Source organism: Hypomesus transpacificus, chromosome 17, assembly GCF_021917145.1.
Source record: "Hypomesus transpacificus isolate Combined female chromosome 17, fHypTra1, whole genome shotgun sequence".
Taxonomy (NCBI): Eukaryota; Metazoa; Chordata; class Actinopteri; order Osmeriformes; family Osmeridae; genus Hypomesus; species Hypomesus transpacificus.
In genome coordinates this window covers 16,846,091-16,862,492 of record NC_061076.1, presented here as the reverse complement: position 1 = coordinate 16,862,492, position 16,402 = coordinate 16,846,091, and the positions used below count along the sequence as shown (strand labels likewise).

The 16,402-nt window shown below is 47.3% G+C and overlaps 2 protein-coding genes across 4 annotated transcripts in view; one reads left to right on the top strand and one right to left on the bottom strand.

Annotated features, from left to right (window-relative positions):
* The window catches only part of cyth4a (cytohesin 4a), an 8,183-nt gene extending 3,688 nt beyond the window's left edge, over window positions 1–4,495 (top strand). For all 3 annotated transcript variants that reach the window (XM_047038476.1, XM_047038477.1, XM_047038478.1), the window contains 8 exons: window positions 63–143; window positions 298–410; window positions 553–701; window positions 1,244–1,355; window positions 1,631–1,707; window positions 2,047–2,118; window positions 2,399–2,547; window positions 3,213–4,495. In XM_047038476.1, the coding sequence (XP_046894432.1) occupies window positions 63–143; window positions 298–410; window positions 553–701; window positions 1,244–1,355; window positions 1,631–1,707; window positions 2,047–2,118; window positions 2,399–2,547; window positions 3,213–3,297 (838 nt within the window). In that variant the 3' untranslated portion in view covers window positions 3,298–4,495. The remainder of the gene's footprint in view (window positions 1–62; window positions 144–297; window positions 411–552; window positions 702–1,243; window positions 1,356–1,630; window positions 1,708–2,046; window positions 2,119–2,398; window positions 2,548–3,212) is intronic.
* A 2,322-nt stretch (window positions 4,496–6,817) lies between these two features.
* On the bottom strand, window positions 6,818–16,397 carry fam83fa (family with sequence similarity 83 member Fa). The gene is made up of 6 exons (XM_047038295.1): window positions 15,800–16,397; window positions 13,142–13,309; window positions 7,876–7,997; window positions 7,240–7,758; window positions 6,954–7,198; window positions 6,818–6,861 (listed from the first exon to the last, which is right to left on the bottom strand). Exons 1-6 carry the CDS (start codon window positions 16,265–16,267, stop codon window positions 6,827–6,829), a joined length of 1,557 nt encoding a protein of 518 aa, XP_046894251.1. The 5' UTR covers window positions 16,268–16,397; the 3' UTR covers window positions 6,818–6,826.
* Window positions 16,398–16,402: the final 5 nt, after the last annotated feature.

Here is a 16,402-nt window from a genome sequence, read left to right as displayed (position 1 = left end):
TTAGGCAGGTGACCACAGGAGTCTTCAGTCTGTTGACCACCTTCCTGTTTGTGTTTCTGCAGGGAGGAGATGCACCTGAAGGTCCTCAAGGCCTATGTGGACCTTCACGAGTTCTCCGACCTCAACCTGGTTCAGGCTCTGAGGTCAGTTCCTCACGCGCTCTCCCTCCACCTCCTCTCAGAACGCCTGTTACTGCTGTCCTGTCTATTCCTACTGATGATAAACACCTTTCCTGCCTGCCCGTTAAAGCTTGTGTGTGTGTGTGCGTGTGTCTCTGTGTGCGTGTGTCGTTTGCAGACAGTTCCTGTGGAGTTTCCGCCTGCCTGGGGAAGCCCAGAAGATCGATAGGATGATGGAGGCGTTCGCCTCTCGTTACTGTGACTGCAACACAGGAGTGTTCCAGTCCACAGGTATCAGAGTACAGCCTGCCTGACAACACTCTGAAACAGGGGGCTTTGTTTGGGGCCAAGTGGGCAGGAACATTGACAGAGATTCTGTGTGTGTGTGTGTGTGTGACTGTGTGTGTCTGTGTCTTTCTGTGTGCGTATCCAGACACCTGCTACATCCTGTCCTTCTCCATCATCATGCTGAACACCAGCCTCCACAACCCCAACGTGAAGGACAAGCCCAGCCTGGAGCGCTTCGTCTCCATGAACAGAGGCATCGACCACGGAGGAGACCTGCCCCAAGAGCTGCTCATGGTGTGTGTGTGTGTGTGGGTCTGCCATCTTCCAAACACACACTGTGAACCCAACAACAAGTTCAGACTATTCATAACATTTTGTGAAGACTATTGAACTAATCCAAGCAATTTCTCTAAGTAAATAATACTTACATAAGTATACATACGATCTATGAATTGATTCAATTCATATATTTTTTTATTATTCCCTTTCAAGAGGTTAGATTATGTGAGATTAGGTTCGATTGATGTAATCAGTTTCCGCGTAAATCCCTTATCAGCGTTTACAGCGCGCACACACACACACACATTGTATTGAGAAAATGTGCTCACATCAAAGCTTTCCTTTGAACCCCGCTTCAGAAAGTGTTTTCTGAAGTTATCCACCTGATTAAGACACTGTGATTAAGCACCTGATTAGCCAGAAAGTCAATAACAAGCAGCCAGACCGTTAATAACAAGCAGCCAGACACGGAAGGTGTTATATTTCGATCTCTGTTTGTTATTCCAGCGCTTCACTAAGTTGTTCTGTTTACGTCTCTCTCTCACCGCCGTCTCCAGAAACTGTACGAGAGCATTCGCAACGAGCCCTTCAAGATCCCGGAGGACGATGGGAATGACCTCACTCACACCTTCTTCAACCCTGACAGAGAAGGCTGGCTCCTCAAAATAGGTGAGAAGATCTGGACTGACACTGAACATGTCTGGTGACTGGAAGAGTCTGTATAGTGACACAGGACATCAACTATATAAACATCATTTCACATCAGTAATATCACTGTAATGTTGCATGTTCATCTAGTACTGCAGTACATGCAAACACCAGATGGTCCTATGTTGTGTTGGGGGGAATGACACAAGGCAGGAAACTGCACTAACACTGAGCAGTCTGAAAGTTTATTCTACGAAAGTTCTTGTTTTGTTTCATCCAACTTTTCTTCTCTGCAGGAGGCAGGGTAAAGACATGGAAAAGGCGGTGGTTTATCTTGACTGACAGTTGCCTGTACTATTTCCACTATACCACTGTGAGTCTCCCAGTTGATGACAAACAGGAAAATGGTTGAAACAAAGGAAGGAGAAATGTATAATCTAATATGCTTTCTCTCTCTCTCTTTCTTTCTTTTTTCCTCCTCTCTCTCTCTCTCTCTCTCTCTCTCTCTCTCTCTCTCTCTCTCTCTCTCTCTCTCTCTCTCTCTATCTCTCTCTCTCTCTCTCTCTCTCTCTCTCTCTCTCTCTCTCTCTCTCTCTCTCTGTCTGTCTGTCTGTCTGTCTGTCTGTCTGTCTGTCTGTCTGTCTGTCTGTCTGTCTGTCTGTCTGTCTCTCTCTCTCTCTCTCTCTCTCTGTCTCTCTCTCTCCCCTCTTAGGACAAAGACCCTATAGGGATCATTCCACTGGAGAACCTTTGTGTCAGAGAGATCCAGGATTCAGGCAAACAGGTACTGGTCACCATCTCTCAGGTCCTCTCACTGTCTGGGAGGAAGTTCACTTGCTAGATTCTGTTTCTGTGTCAGCTTTCATAACCCCAGAAGCACAGCTTCTGTATGCTGTAAGAGAGGAATGGGATGAGGAACTGGACCATTACATACAGACAGATACAGGGATGTATACATTAACAAACACTTGGGATGTGCTTGTGTGTATTTGTTGTGCGATGGTTGTGTATTTATGGTTTGTTGTGTGTGTGTGTGTGTGTGTGTTTGTGGTGTGTGTGTGAAGTATTGTCTGGAGATCTACAACCCCGAGGGGCAGAAGATCAAGGCGTGTAAGACAGAGACCAGAGGCAGGGTGGTGGAGGGGAAGCACCAGTCCTACAGGATGAGGGCCGCGTCGGCCGGAGACAGAGACCACTGGATCCAGGCCATCAGGTCAGGCCCTCTGCCCGCCGAGGGGCCCAGAGGTGTTCACATGTTGAGCAGGGTTGAAGTTACGGAGCCCCCCTTTTGGGGTTTAGATTGATCTGTTTCATGAAGTTAAGTTGTGCGGGAACATAAAGGAGAAGGTAGTCACCAGGCTCGTGCTTGGGTAGGTCATTATAAACATGACAGGATGACAGCCAGTCAGCCAGGGGTTGTGGAGCTGCATTGCTCTACGAGGGTTTGTTCCAAGATAAAGCCAAATGGTTATAATTACCTTTTAATAATGAGTCGCCCCTGCATTGTAATCATGGCTGAATGTTCAGCCCAGTGATCATGAATGCTGCAGGACCTGTGGAGGTGGCAGGTCACCATCCACAGCAGCTGTCATGTCAGGATCGGTCACAGCAGGGGTTTCACTTCCTGAAATGGGTTTTTATTCAACCCTTCACCTAAGTACAATTCACAACTCCTCAATTTAAGTCCTCGGAAGTAGCAATCAAATAACAGGATTGTGAGTGTGATTTAATGGAACTAACTCCCCTTGATACCTTTTTTTCTTAAACTAACGTCTATTTCTGTGTGAGCACACTGAGAGGAATGTCACATTCCTGGTGTGTCACACACTCGCTCACTAAAGTGGATTGTGATGCTGATCGTCATGGTTACCTTGGCAGGGCGAGCATCACCAAGGACCCGTTCTACGACCTGGTGACCTTGAGGAAGAGGAAGGTCATCACCAACCACAGGCCTGAGGCCTGAGGAAGAGGAAGGTCATCACCCACCACGGTCCCCAGGCCTGAGGAAGAGGAAGGTCATCACCAACCACAGGCCTGAGGCCTGAGGCCAGAGGAAGGTCATTACCCACCACGGTCCTCAGGCTAGAGGAAGCCTCCAGGAAGCAACGAGAACTCTGTGTTTCAACATCCGTTTGCACATTTACATTTTCATCTCTATGCTCAAAGCATGACTGTGTTCAGGACCTCTCTCTGTCAGCGACCCTGTCTGGAGGAGGGGATCCTTCACTGGACTGCTCCTCAAAAGCTTTCTTCCATTCTGTCTGTTTTCCTGTGACTGTCTCCTTGTCTTCCTCGAGGGTTTAGGTTGGTTTAGGGTGCTCTTCTGTGGGCGTATGTGAAGCGATGCTTGACATGGCTCAGATGAAGGGCCGTACAGATGCATGTGGTACTAGATGAGCCCCAGTGGACTGCTCTTCAGTCTAGGCATCTTCACGCTTCTCACTCAAACAGAACTTCAGACATGTACTACAGTACTGTGAGGTATAGTGCAATTTGCCATTAACAATGAACCACGCTGAAGTCTCAAATAGCTACTGTAAACATCTAAAAAATGGTTGAGTTACTTTAATGTTCTCAATGAAGGTTAGCCTCATAGGATGACGTTTCATTTAAGCTCCATGTGTATGGAGTGGAAGGTATTTCCTTTTTAAAGGTCTGGTAAAGAAAACACATTTTACCAATGCCTTTGTTTAGTTTAGTTTTGTTATAAGTTAACATACTGGAAATGGAACCTGTTTCATTTCCATGTCAGCGATTCACTTCCTCTGGTCAGTTCCTGTCCCTGAGCTGTTTCAAACTAGTCTTCCTGTTACCATGATGTTTAGAAATGGCTCTTCAAACCGACACAAGTATCTATCAACAATTGATCCAATATTTGTAAGCTAGTTTCTTGCTTTGTGATGAGATCATCCAACAGTGCGATAACTAAATACTATAATAATATAAATATGTATTTATACAAACAAACGTTTTCAGTGTTTTTTTAATATTTTATTTTATTAAAAACTATAATACATTCCTGGCTCTGGTGTTATAATTGTAATATATTTGTCTTTAAATGTCTACAGATGTTACAAAACACATTTCTTTAGCTAAATCAAGTGACCTTGTAAAAAATATTTGTTGACACATTTATTAATAAAGTTGTACCGCACTGTGCATCAAGTGTGTGCGTGCTTCTCCTTCAGTCCAGTGTTGTCCGATCATGAAAACCCAAAACAGGCCTGTGCTTCCTCCAGTAGAGGGTGTCAGATTGCCATGACACTGGTTGCCAGGATACAGACCCCCCACAACCCATTAGGACTTTAACCTTTCTCTCAGGAGTGTTCCAGGTACTTAGTAGTCAGTAGACGGTTCTTTATAAACCAGAACAGGAACTGTGCTGTTGTAGAAAACATTATGTTTACCAGAGATGGGTTAGGCTTAGTCCTAGATTAAAAACGTTATCAGTGGAGGTCAGCATTCAATGACTCTCTTTCTTTAGGACGAGGCTTAATCCACGTCTGGGAGACTGGCTCTATAAACTCTAACATGAGATGGGATCTGCATCTGTGATGTGTCAAGTAGCAAGCAGGTTGCTCTCCGTGGGTTCATCACTTCCTGTGCGTGTTTGTGTGTGTGTATGTCTGTGTGTGTGGGGGGTGTTTTTTCGATCGTTTGTGGGTGTGTGTGTGTTTGTGGGTGTGAGTGTGTGTTTGTGTGTGTGTGTGTGTTTGGGTAAGTATGCGTGTTTAAGGGTGGGTGTGTGTATTCCTCTGTTGTGAACACATTAAAGTTACAACCAGATTCTCAGCCTCTTTGAAAGAGCACGTCCGTGAAACGTGACCAGGCTATGTGCTTTAGACTAAAGGGATTTCATCAGAACTTTCTCCTCAAACAAGGGTGGTAATAAGCACAGTGACCCACCCATCAGAAGATAACTTTCTGCTGCAAGTATGCAACTAGAAATGCTTCAATTCCACCTTAAAAGCTTAATCTAAGATCAGCGGAACCCTCTCAGAGGACAAAACCAAATCTAGGCCAGCCAGACAAGCCTGGTGATAAGATTAACCGGTGGGAAAATAACACATTTGCGCAATAAATTAAAACCAACCTTCAAACCGTTTCTAAACCACATTTCTGAGTGTCTTAAAAAAGGAATATGACCAACAATAAACACAGTCTATTTGTCTTTATTGGTATTTGGTTGTCTCAAACTCGGTTGGCTTTCTCTTAGGCAGTTATCCTTTTTTACAGCATTTTCAAGGGTGGCTGTGACAGTTTAATAGGAAAAGGTCAAAGTGCAAAGGTCAACTGTCACACTGTACAGTTGGTGAACAGTCACAGTCTCCACATGTTACCGTAAGAACTGCCTGATCTATCCACACGACATTCATCATTTACACACGACATATCACATTCCATTGTAGCAGACAGACGATCCCTTTTACAGTGTCCTCGGTAAGAAACCCCTCATTCCGGTGAGATCCCTTCTCCTTTCACCGTAGTAACTTACAGCACACCCACACATGGGCGCTGCTTCACTGGGACTTGTTGAAACGACACACACCGTGGCTGAACGGCAGACTGGATACTGACAAAGCAACAGGGCCCCACATTAAGGTATGCTGGATTCACAAGCACATCAGTCGTAGGAACCTTTTATTTAGCGCTGTCAGACCTGAAAAGTACTCAAAGCACTTCAAGTTTCTCATTCATGCATTCACACACACACACATGCGCACTCGCACACCATGCAAGCCAAGGCAAGGTTACATGTACCATATTTGTATTGGTGCTGCACAGTGAAAAACATCTTATTTGTATAGAACATACGTGTTCCCGCAGTACAAAGAGGATAGATGTCACCACAGTGTTGATGCAACATTTAATCTGTGCTTCGTATTTCTGGTTATCGCAAATCACAGTACATTGAAGCTGTAATGCTTTTGCTTGATCTACTACGCTATTACTGTTTGCACTTCTGGTTAGACGCTAACTGCATTTCATTGGCTCTGTAACTCGTACCGTGCAGAGTGAGAGTAAGACTGAAGCTGATCTAAAGTCACTTAGTAACCATGGCAGCAGTGATGAGAAGGACAAAGTGGGGACGTCTTCTGAGGGCAACACAGGGCCAGCAAGATGGTCCTGGTAGACAAGGTCAGGCTCATCGGTAGCGTCTGGTAGTGGCTGAGGGGACCTCAGCAGACACGAGGGGATACAGGTCTGGCACAGCAACTGCCTCCCTCCCTCCCTCCTCTCCTCCCTGCTCTCCCTCCCTCCCTTCTCTCCCCCCCCCTCCCTCCTCTCCTCCCTGCTCTCCCTCCCTCCCTTCTCTCCCCCCCCTCCCCTCCCCTCCCCCCTCCTCTCCCCCCTCCCTCCCTCCCTCCCTCCCTCCCTCCCTCCCTCCTCTCCTCCCTGCTCTCCCTCCCTCCTCTCCCTCCTCTCCTCCCTGCTCTCCCTCCCTCCCTCCTCTCCCCCTCCCAGAGTCTGCCCTCAAGCCTGTCTGCCTCTCAGGACTGGATGCAGTTCTTCTTCTTCTTCTTCCCTGTGGGTGGGACAGGAAGAAACAGGTGAGACCAGGAGACAGCAACGCTCACAGACACAAGCAGGGACGGAGCGAGGCGGACGGCGGCTTACCCTCCTCCTCCCCGGCGTTGATGGTCTGCAGAGACATGCTCCTCTGGGTCAGCTTCGACAGCTTTTTGGTCTTGGGCTTCAGTAGCGACGGCTTCTCGATGATCTCGAACGAGTCGTCCAGCTCGTCTGAAGCGGCGCTGTTGGTCTCCGCCCTCTTCCTGGTGGGGGAGGGGTTCGGACGGGAGGCCACTCCCTCCACTATGGTGTCCGGGCCCTGATTGGTCGCTCGGCCGTTCAGGAAGAGCCTGAAGGAGCTGCGTTGCTTCTTGCCTCCGAACGCGGCGGCCTTGCTCCCCCCTCCGCTCCCCCCCCCCCCCCCCCCCCCGGCCCTGCTGGGGCCGCTGGGCCGGGGGGCAGAGGAGACACCTGGGCCTGCTTCTCCCCAGCGCCGCCGTTAGCGAGGCCATGCTTCTTTAGCAGGCCGTTAGCGGGGGCCTGGCCGCTCACAGACGTCCCCACGGAGGACAGGTCCTGCAGGGAGCCCGTGTACCCCCCCCTGTTCCCCACCACCAGGGAGTACTTGGGGTTGTGGTATTTGTGAGCGGGGACCTTGAGGTCGGCCTGGCGGGAGTCGCCCAGGGCCACCTGGAAGCGTGAGGTGGACACGGGCAGGTGCGTGACCTGCTGGGGGGGCTTCCTGACCGGGGCAGGCAGCGTCGGACGGCTGATGTTGAACTCTCTGTAGAGGTCCACGTGCGCTGACACGGCGTACAGCTCCCGGAAGTCGGTGTCGAAGGTGTCCACCACCTGGCCCGTCATGACGGTGACCGTGCTACGGTCCGTCCGAGAGGAGCTCCAGGTAAAGCTGGGGTCGGGAGAGAGGGGGGAGAGAGAGAGAGAGGAGGGGAGGGAGGTGACTCACAGAGATGCTGTAGGTGTGTGCGGCGTGTGTGCGGCGTGTGGGGCCCGCAGGAACGCTCACCTGTACGAGCCAAACAGAACCTTCTCCCCGTCCAGCAGCATGTATTTGGAGCACAGCGAGCCGCGCAGCTTGCCGAAGGACAGAGCCAGACCTGTACCCTCCACCGTCCGCACACGCATGTTCTGGAAGACACACACACACACAATAAACACACACACCGCCAAGTTATCTGGGAGTCTAGTCATTCAACATCTGCCTAAACACAATGCACACACACACACACACACAAGAAACATGCCCACAAAAACAAATCTCAGAAAAATCGTACTTTTGGTACCGTATCGAGGTACCAAAAGATTCCCACCCTTAATGCATACACACACAGGTGCCATGACTAATCTGACTTAGTGCAACCCAAGGAGTCACAGCCCTGACACATTACACTGCATTACACTGCATTACACTGCATCACACTGCATGTTCTCCCGCTGTCACGCAGATGAAAGACATGCAAAGGCAAACTGTTTCTGCCAACCACAGCCTGAGTAAACCTGTGGGTGAGTCTATAACAAACATGTCACGGAAAGGTTAACATGAAACCCCCTTCAGCACACACGCTGGGCACGTCTGTCTACTGTGAACAGGAAGGAGGCAGGAGTTATGAAAACAGAAACACATGGGTGAACAGGAAGCCAACAGAGTTAGGTTACTCTGGGCTGCTCTTCCAGCTAAACATTCATCTCGTACCCAGAATGAAAGACTGGGCCACAGACGAGCCCCTTGAGAAGCATCTCAGATGACACCACGTCACAGCTAGGTGCTCCCAGGGGCCCTTCAGAGAAGGCCACATCCACACGCTTTGCATCCACCAGATAAGAGAGGCAAGAGAGAGGGGAGAGGCAGGAGAGAGGGGAGAGGCAGGAGAGAGGGGAGAGGCAGGAGAGAGGGGAGAGGCAGGAGAGAGGGGAGAGGCAAGAAAGAGGGGAAAGGCAGGAGAGAGGGGAGAGGCAGGAGAGAGGGGAGAGGCAGGAGAGAGGGGAGAGGCAGGAGAGAGGGGAGAGGCAGGAGAGAGGGGAGAGGCAGGAGAGAGGGGAGAGGCAGGAGAGAGGGAGGCTCTGTGCTCGTTTGCTCGGACGGCGGTCTGATATCATGTGACAACATCGTAGTTGTATCTCAAGCGATTGAAGGCATCAGTTCTTAAGCAGCACATTCGTAGTCCCTACTTCCAAGGTATTCCAAACAGAGCTTGGCACCAGAGTAGGGGAATTCCTCGGCCAATGATAACTTCCTGCCAGCATGGCGTACTAAAGCAGTACCACAGAAGCAAGTGTTCTGTTGTTATTGCCAAACATCAGCACTCAAGGAACACCTCTCGTCCAATCGAATGACTCGGTGCAAACCAACTGTAGAGTGGAGTCTGAACTGGTGAGAGACTGAGGTGTTGATGCTGACACTTCTGTTAGTGTTGTGTTAAGGTTGTTTTTGTGTTGAGGTTGTGTTAGTGTTGTGTTATGTTGTATTGAGGTTGTGTTTGTGCTGTGTTGGGGTTGTGTTTGTGCTGTGTTGAGGTTGTGTTGAGGTTGTGTTTGTGCTGTGTTGAGGTTGTTTGTGCTGTGTTATTGTAGTGTTGTGGGTGTTTTACTGTTGTGTTGAGGTTGTGTTTGTGCTGTGTTGAGGTTGTTTGTGCTGTGTTATTGTAGTGTTGTGGGTGTTTTACTGTTGTGTTGAGGTTGTGTTTGTGCTGTGTTGAGGTTGTTTGTGCTGTGTTATTGTAGTGTTGTGGGTGTTTTACTGTTGTGTTAAGGTTGTGTTTGTGCTGTGTTGAGGTTGTTTGTGCTGTGTTATTGTAGTGTTGTGGGTGTTTTACTGTTGTGTTGAGGTTGTGTTTGTGCTGTGTTGAGGTTGTTTGTGCTGTGTTATTGTAGTGTTGTGGGTGTTTTACTGTTGTGTTGAGGTTGTGTTTGTGCTGTGTTGAGGTTGTTTGTGCTGTGTTATTGTAGTGTTGTGGGTGTTTTACTGTTGTGTTGAGGTTGTGTTTGTGCTGTGTTGAGGTTGTTTGTGCTGTGTTATTGTAGTGTTGTGGGTGTTTTACTGTTGTGTTGAGGTTGTGTTTGTGCTGTGTTGAGGTTGTTTGTGCTGTGTTATTGTAGTGTTGTGGGTGTTTTACTGTTGTGTTGAGGTTGTGTTTGTGCTGTGTTGAGGTTGTTTGTGCTGTGTTATTGTAGTGTTGTGGGTGTTTTACTGTTGTGTTGAGGTTGTGTTTGTGCTGTGTTGAGGTTGTTTGTGCTGTGTTATTGTAGTGTTGTGGGTGTTTTACTGTTGTGTTGAGGTTGTGTTTGTGCTGTGTTGAGGTTGTGTTGAGGTTGTGTTTGTGCTGTGTTGAGGTTGTTTGTGCTGTGTTATTGTAGTGTTGTGGGTGTTTTACTGTTGTGTTGAGGTTGTGTTTGTGCTGTGTTGAGGTTGTGTTGAGGTTGTGTTTGTGCTGTGTTGAGGTTGTTTGTGCTGTGTTATTGTAGTGTTGTGGGTGTTTTACTGTTGTGTTGAGGTTGTGTTTGTGCTGTGTTGAGGTTGTTTGTGCTGTGTTATTGTAGTGTTGTGGGTGTTTTACTGTTGTGTTGAGGTTGTGTTTGTGCTGTGTTGAGGTTGTTTGTGCTGTGTTATTGTAGTGTTGTGGGTGTTTTACTGTTGTGTTGAGGTTGTGTTTGTGCTGTGTTGAGGTTGTTTGTGCTGTGTTATTGTAGTGTTGTGGGTGTTTTACTGTTGTGTTGAGGTTGTGTTTGTGCTGTGTTGAGGTTGTTTGTGCTGTGTTATTGTAGTGTTGTGGGTGTTTTACTGTTGTGTTGAGGTTGTGTTTGTGCTGTGTTGAGGTTGTTTGTGCTGTGTTATTGTAGTGTTGTGGGTGTTTTACTGTTGTGTTGAGGTTGTGTTTGTGCTGTGTTGAGGTTGTTTGTGCTGTGTTATTGTAGTGTTGTGGGTGTTTTACTGTTGTGTTGAGGTTGTGTTTGTGCTGTGTTGAGGTTGTTTGTGCTGTGTTATTGTAGTGTTGTGGGTGTTTTACTGTTGTGTTGAGGTTGTGTTTGTGCTGTGTTGAGGTTGTTTGTGCTGTGTTATTGTAGTGTTGTGGGTGTTTTACTGTTGTGTTGAGGTTGTGTTTGTGCTGTGTTGAGGTTGTTTGTGCTGTGTTATTGTAGTGTTGTGGGTGTTTTACTGTTGTGTTGAGGTTGTGTTTGTGCTGTGTTGAGGTTGTTTGTGCTGTGTTATTGTAGTGTTGTGGGTGTTTTACTGTTGTGTTGAGGTTGTGTTTGTGCTGTGTTGAGGTTGTTTGTGCTGTGTTATTGTAGTGTTGTGGGTGTTTTACTGTTGTGTTGAGGTTGTGTTTGTGCTGTGTTGAGGTTGTTTGTGCTGTGTTATTGTAGTGTTGTGGGTGTTTTACTGTTGTGTTGAGGTTGTGTTTGTGCTGTGTTGAGGTTGTTTGTGCTGTGTTATTGTAGTGTTGTGGGTGTTTTACTGTTGTGTTGAGGTTGTGTTTTTGCTGTGTTGAGGTTGTTTGTGCTGTGTTATTGTAGTGTTGTGGGTGTTTTACTGTTGTGTTGAGGTTGTGTTTGTGCTGTGTTGAGGTTGTTTGTGCTGTGTTATTGTAGTGTTGTGGGTGTTTTACTGTTGTGTTGAGGTTGTGTTTGTGCTGTGTTGAGGTTGTTTGTGCTGTGTTATTGTAGTGTTGTGGGTGTTTTACTGTTGTGTTGAGGTTGTGTTTGTGCTGTGTTGAGGTTGTGTTGAGGTTGTGTTTGTGCTGTGTTGAGGTTGTTTGTGCTGTGTTATTGTAGTGTTGTGGGTGTTTTACTGTTGTGTTGAGGTTGTGTTTGTGCTGTGTTGAGGTTGTTTGTGCTGTGTTATTGTAGTGTTGTGGGTGTTTTACTGTTGTGTTGAGGTTGTGTTTGTGCTGTGTTGAGGTTGTGTTGAGGTTGTGTTTGTGCTGTGTTGAGGTTGTTTGTGCTGTGTTATTGTAGTGTTGTGGGTGTTTTACTGTTGTGTTGAGGTTGTGTTTGTGCTGTGTTGAGGTTGTTTGTGCTGTGTTATTGTAGTGTTGTGGGTGTTTTACTGTTGTGTTGAGGTTGTGTTTGTGCTGTGTTGAGGTTGTTTGTGCTGTGTTATTGTAGTGTTGTGGGTGTTTTACTGTTGTGTTGAGGTTGTGTTTGTGCTGTGTTGAGGTTGTTTGTGCTGTGTTATTGTAGTGTTGTGGGTGTTTTACTGTTGTGTTGAGGTTGTGTTTGTGCTGTGTTGAGGTTGTTTGTGCTGTGTTATTGTAGTGTTGTGGGTGTTTTACTGTTGTGTTGAGGTTGTGTTTGTGCTGTGTTGAGGTTGTTTGTGCTGTGTTATTGTAGTGTTGTGGGTGTTTTACTGTTGTGTTGAGGTTGTGTTTTTGCTGTGTTGAGGTTGTTTGTGCTGTGTTATTGTAGTGTTGTGGGTGTTTTACTGTTGTGTTGAGGTTGTGTTTGTGCTGTGTTGAGGTTGTTTGTGCTGTGTTATTGTAGTGTTGTGGGTGTTTTACTGTTGTGTTGAGGTTGTGTTTGTGCTGTGTTGAGGTTGTTTGTGCTGTGTTATTGTAGTGTTGTGGGTGTTTTACTGTTGTGTTGAGGTTGTGTTTGTGCTGTGTTGAGGTTGTTTGTGCTGTGTTATTGTAGTGTTGTGGGTGTTTTACTGTTGTGTTGAGGTTGTGTTTGTGCTGTGTTGAGGTTGTTTGTGCTGTGTTATTGTAGTGTTGTGGGTGTTTTACTGTTGTGTTGAGGTTGTGTTTGTGCTGTGTTGAGGTTGTTTGTGCTGTGTTATTGTAGTGTTGTGGGTGTTTTACTGTTGTGTTGAGGTTGTGTTTGTGCTGTGTTGAGGTTGTTTGTGCTGTGTTATTGTAGTGTTGTGGGTGTTTTACTGTTGTGTTGAGGTTGTGTTTGTGCTGTGTTGAGGTTGTGTTGAGGTTGTGTTTGTGCTGTGTTGAGGTTGTTTGTGCTGTGTTATTGTAGTGTTGTGGGTGTTTTACTGTTGTGTTGAGGTTGTGTTTGTGCTGTGTTGAGGTTGTTTGTGCTGTGTTATTGTAGTGTTGTGGGTGTTTTACTGTTGTGTTGAGGTTGTGTTTGTGCTGTGTTGAGGTTGTGTTGAGGTTGTGTTTGTGCTGTGTTGAGGTTGTTTGTGCTGTGTTATTGTAGTGTTGTGGGTGTTTTACTGTTGTGTTGAGGTTGTGTTTGTGCTGTGTTGAGGTTGTTTGTGCTGTGTTATTGTAGTGTTGTGGGTGTTTTACTGTTGTGTTGTGGTTGTGTTTGTGTTGTGGTCTTACCCTCAGATGAAGGGCGCTGATCTGCAGCCTACTGCACATGTCCAGGAAGTGAGGTAATCCCTCGTCCTCCAGCACCAGGTAGACAGCCACGCCCCTCCTGCAGGCTGCATCCAGGAGGTCCTGCAGGATCTGCAGGTCTGTCAGGAGGTCCATCACCACGGCAACCACCTGAGGAACACCTGAAGGGTTTTACCTGCACTTCCATGACTGGGCTTCAGCTCTCGTTGTGTTCCTGTGTTTGTAATGTGTGGGTGCTGTGTGGTGGGTTCTGTGTTGTGCATCTCTTTGACATACTGTGCTGTGTGTTTGAAGTTCAACTGTTTTAAGGACGGAAAGCGTGAGAGAGAGAGCGAGAGAGAGAGCGAGAGAAGGAGAGAGAGAGAGAGAAGGACAGAGAGAGCGAGAGAAGGAGAGAGAGAGAGAGAGAGAAGGAGAGAGAGAGAGAGAAGGACAGAGAGAGCGAGAGAAGGAGAGAGAGAGAGAAGGAGAGAGAGAGAGAGAAGGACAGAGAGAGCGAGAGAAGGAGAGAGAGAGCGAGAGGAGACCATCTCATTCAGGGCATCAGGTTTGCATCACCGCAACACTAATCCCTCTGCAAGCCGTGGCTTCTGTCTACATCGCCTACATACTGCCTTCATTCAGTCAGAGGCTTTCAGACGCGTCAGGATTCGCTCGCTGGCAGAGCTGCGGTTGGCTTCAGATGCTAACAGAGAGAGGTTAGAGAGCATCCTCTAACCTCTACTGGAACCTCCAGAATCACCTGGAAAAACAAGTCTTTTCGCCACCTGTTGAATTTCTACACCGTGTAGATGACATAGTGTGAGAAGTGATTTCTTATTCACAGATGGGGCAACTGCATTGTCCCTTTGGACAAAAGTGTTAGCTAAATGAATGAACGAGAAATGCATTATATAAACATGCATTTTGAGTCAAAGGTTTGATTGCAAGGAATTATAAGCTTCAAGGAAGGTTTCTGTGCCAGTCATAATCAAGTTATACAACTACGACAAAGAACGTGCTGCCAGCTGCCAGGAAACAGCATGTTGATACACAAAAATGTAGCCCTGTTTAGTTTCCTCAATGACGATCCTCAACGGGTCCAACTAGCGTGGTCTGTTTCACGCTACCTCAAGATCGACAGTGCAGATGAAGGGAGCGAGGGGGGGGTTTAAGGGGGTTTGACCCCTGACTTATGGAGTCAGGTGGCTGAGTGGTTATGGAATTGGGCTAGTAAACCGAAGGTTGCCGGTTCCGTTTCCGGCCGTGCCAAATGTCCCTGTACTTACTGTAAGTTGCTCTGGATAAGAGTGTCTGCTAAATGACTAAATGTAAATAAAGACTTGGACCCCCCCAAAAGAGGTAAACAACAGGTCGGGGGGGGGGGGGGGGGGGGGGGGGGGGGGGGGTTGATACCATTTTATATTATTCTTACCTGTAATCGTAAATATTACTGAATATCAAGGTAGATCCCGACATGATTCGGTTACACAAGTGTCACCCCGTGTGGTACTGTGTGTGTGTAGTAGTGTGTGTGTAGTAGTGTGTGTGTGGCTTGATGTGTTATTTAGAATACGTGTGACAATCCATGTCAAACCAGGGCTGCTGACACAGAACACCCTCTGACCCTGACCAATCACAGCAGAGAAATCTCTCTTATCAAGCTTTGGTTACCTACTGTAAACTCAAAGAGAGGAATGCTTGTACCATGAGCCCTCCGGGTAACAGGCTGCATACCAGCCAGGTCACCCCAGCGCTGCAGACAGGGTGGGTGCTGAACAGGGGCTGGTGCTAGCCCAGAGAGCAGGCATGTTGGAGGAGAGGTGCTTTTCAATGGCCTCTGGTGTAGTAGAGGCGGAGGGTGAGGAACGAGGCCAAGCCAGTCTTAACGCCGATGCAGGTCCCGATATGAAGTTGACATTTAGAGCTGTGACAGGTCGTTTCGTAGGCATGTCTTCTGGCTTGTTCAAACACATCTCATTACTCCAGTCACTGGATTTGTAAATAGTAAGTCAAACCTGTTCGGTTTTTTTACATCTTCGGTGACCCCATTTCTGAAAACGTTTTCCTTTGTATTGTTTGAGTCTACTAACAATACTATAAGTGGTTAGGCAGCTGCCATTGTAGTTTTCTAGTCAAATGTATCATTTGAACAGAGATTAGAACCACTGTGCTAACGAACAGTGTGAAGCTTATCTCAATAACACGCTGGGTTGTGTGACCATGTTGTGAGAGGACAGCATCTTGGTGAATTAAACCATTAGACTAACTGTAGGCCTGACCGTTTCACTAAAAGCTGGTTAATTAGGGTTAGGGGTTTTAAATTTTAGGCTACAACACTAGGCTGGTCAATATGGCCAAGACGCGAAACTCCGTAATTACATTGAGCCTGTTTCCAAATCGTGTCCTGTTCAGCATCACATGACCACCTTTCGAGAACACCACTCAAACACGACGCTTTGCCAAGTAGGCCGCTGTGTAGAACAATTCAATTCCACAGACATGTAAACCGCAAGTATACAACTCTGGCTGTATGAAGTTCCCTCGGAATGAATTACATGACCGTATTGGACCGTTGGCCAAGTATTTTAGCGTGTTAAAGTATAATTTGAAAGCCTACTGTATTTATGTTATCAATATCAAACATAGGCTATACTCTACCTTATTAGCGTCTTGAATGAGCCTTCTAACCACCTCTTTTATGTACGGGCCATTCTCTTTGGGTGGGTGACTGTATACGGATACCCGGGTGACCCCTTTGTAGCACCCGCCGTTCCCCGGCCAGCCGATGTCAAGCGGGGGAACCTCCGTGTCCGACATCTGGGGCCAGTACGTGGACTGGACCCCCGAGTCCGCGTTAGACTCGGCGGTTTTGTATTCCTCACTGTCAGAGTCACTGTCTGTCCCATATTCTTTGAATTTGTTTCGAATCCATTTCACTTCTTGCGCAGAGAGAAAGTCCTTGATGTTGTCTTCTTTCAACCGCATCTTGAAAGCGCCGTCGCCGTTTTTTAAAAGCTGCTCGAGCGCCGCGCGCTGCTCCTCGCTGTAGTAAAATTCCGGTTTAGATTCTGGTATTTTTTCGTTGACATGATCATCGTCCATACACATGAGCTGTGATTCAGCCATAACACTGGCTTCGTTTTTCCCTCCAACGGTTGCACCTGCTTGTCCACGCAGCTCCGGTGACTTGACACCTTTACCTGTTGCTCAGATAAGCGCAGGTTCCATGCACTCACGTGACGTGAAGGGGAGGAGCAAAGA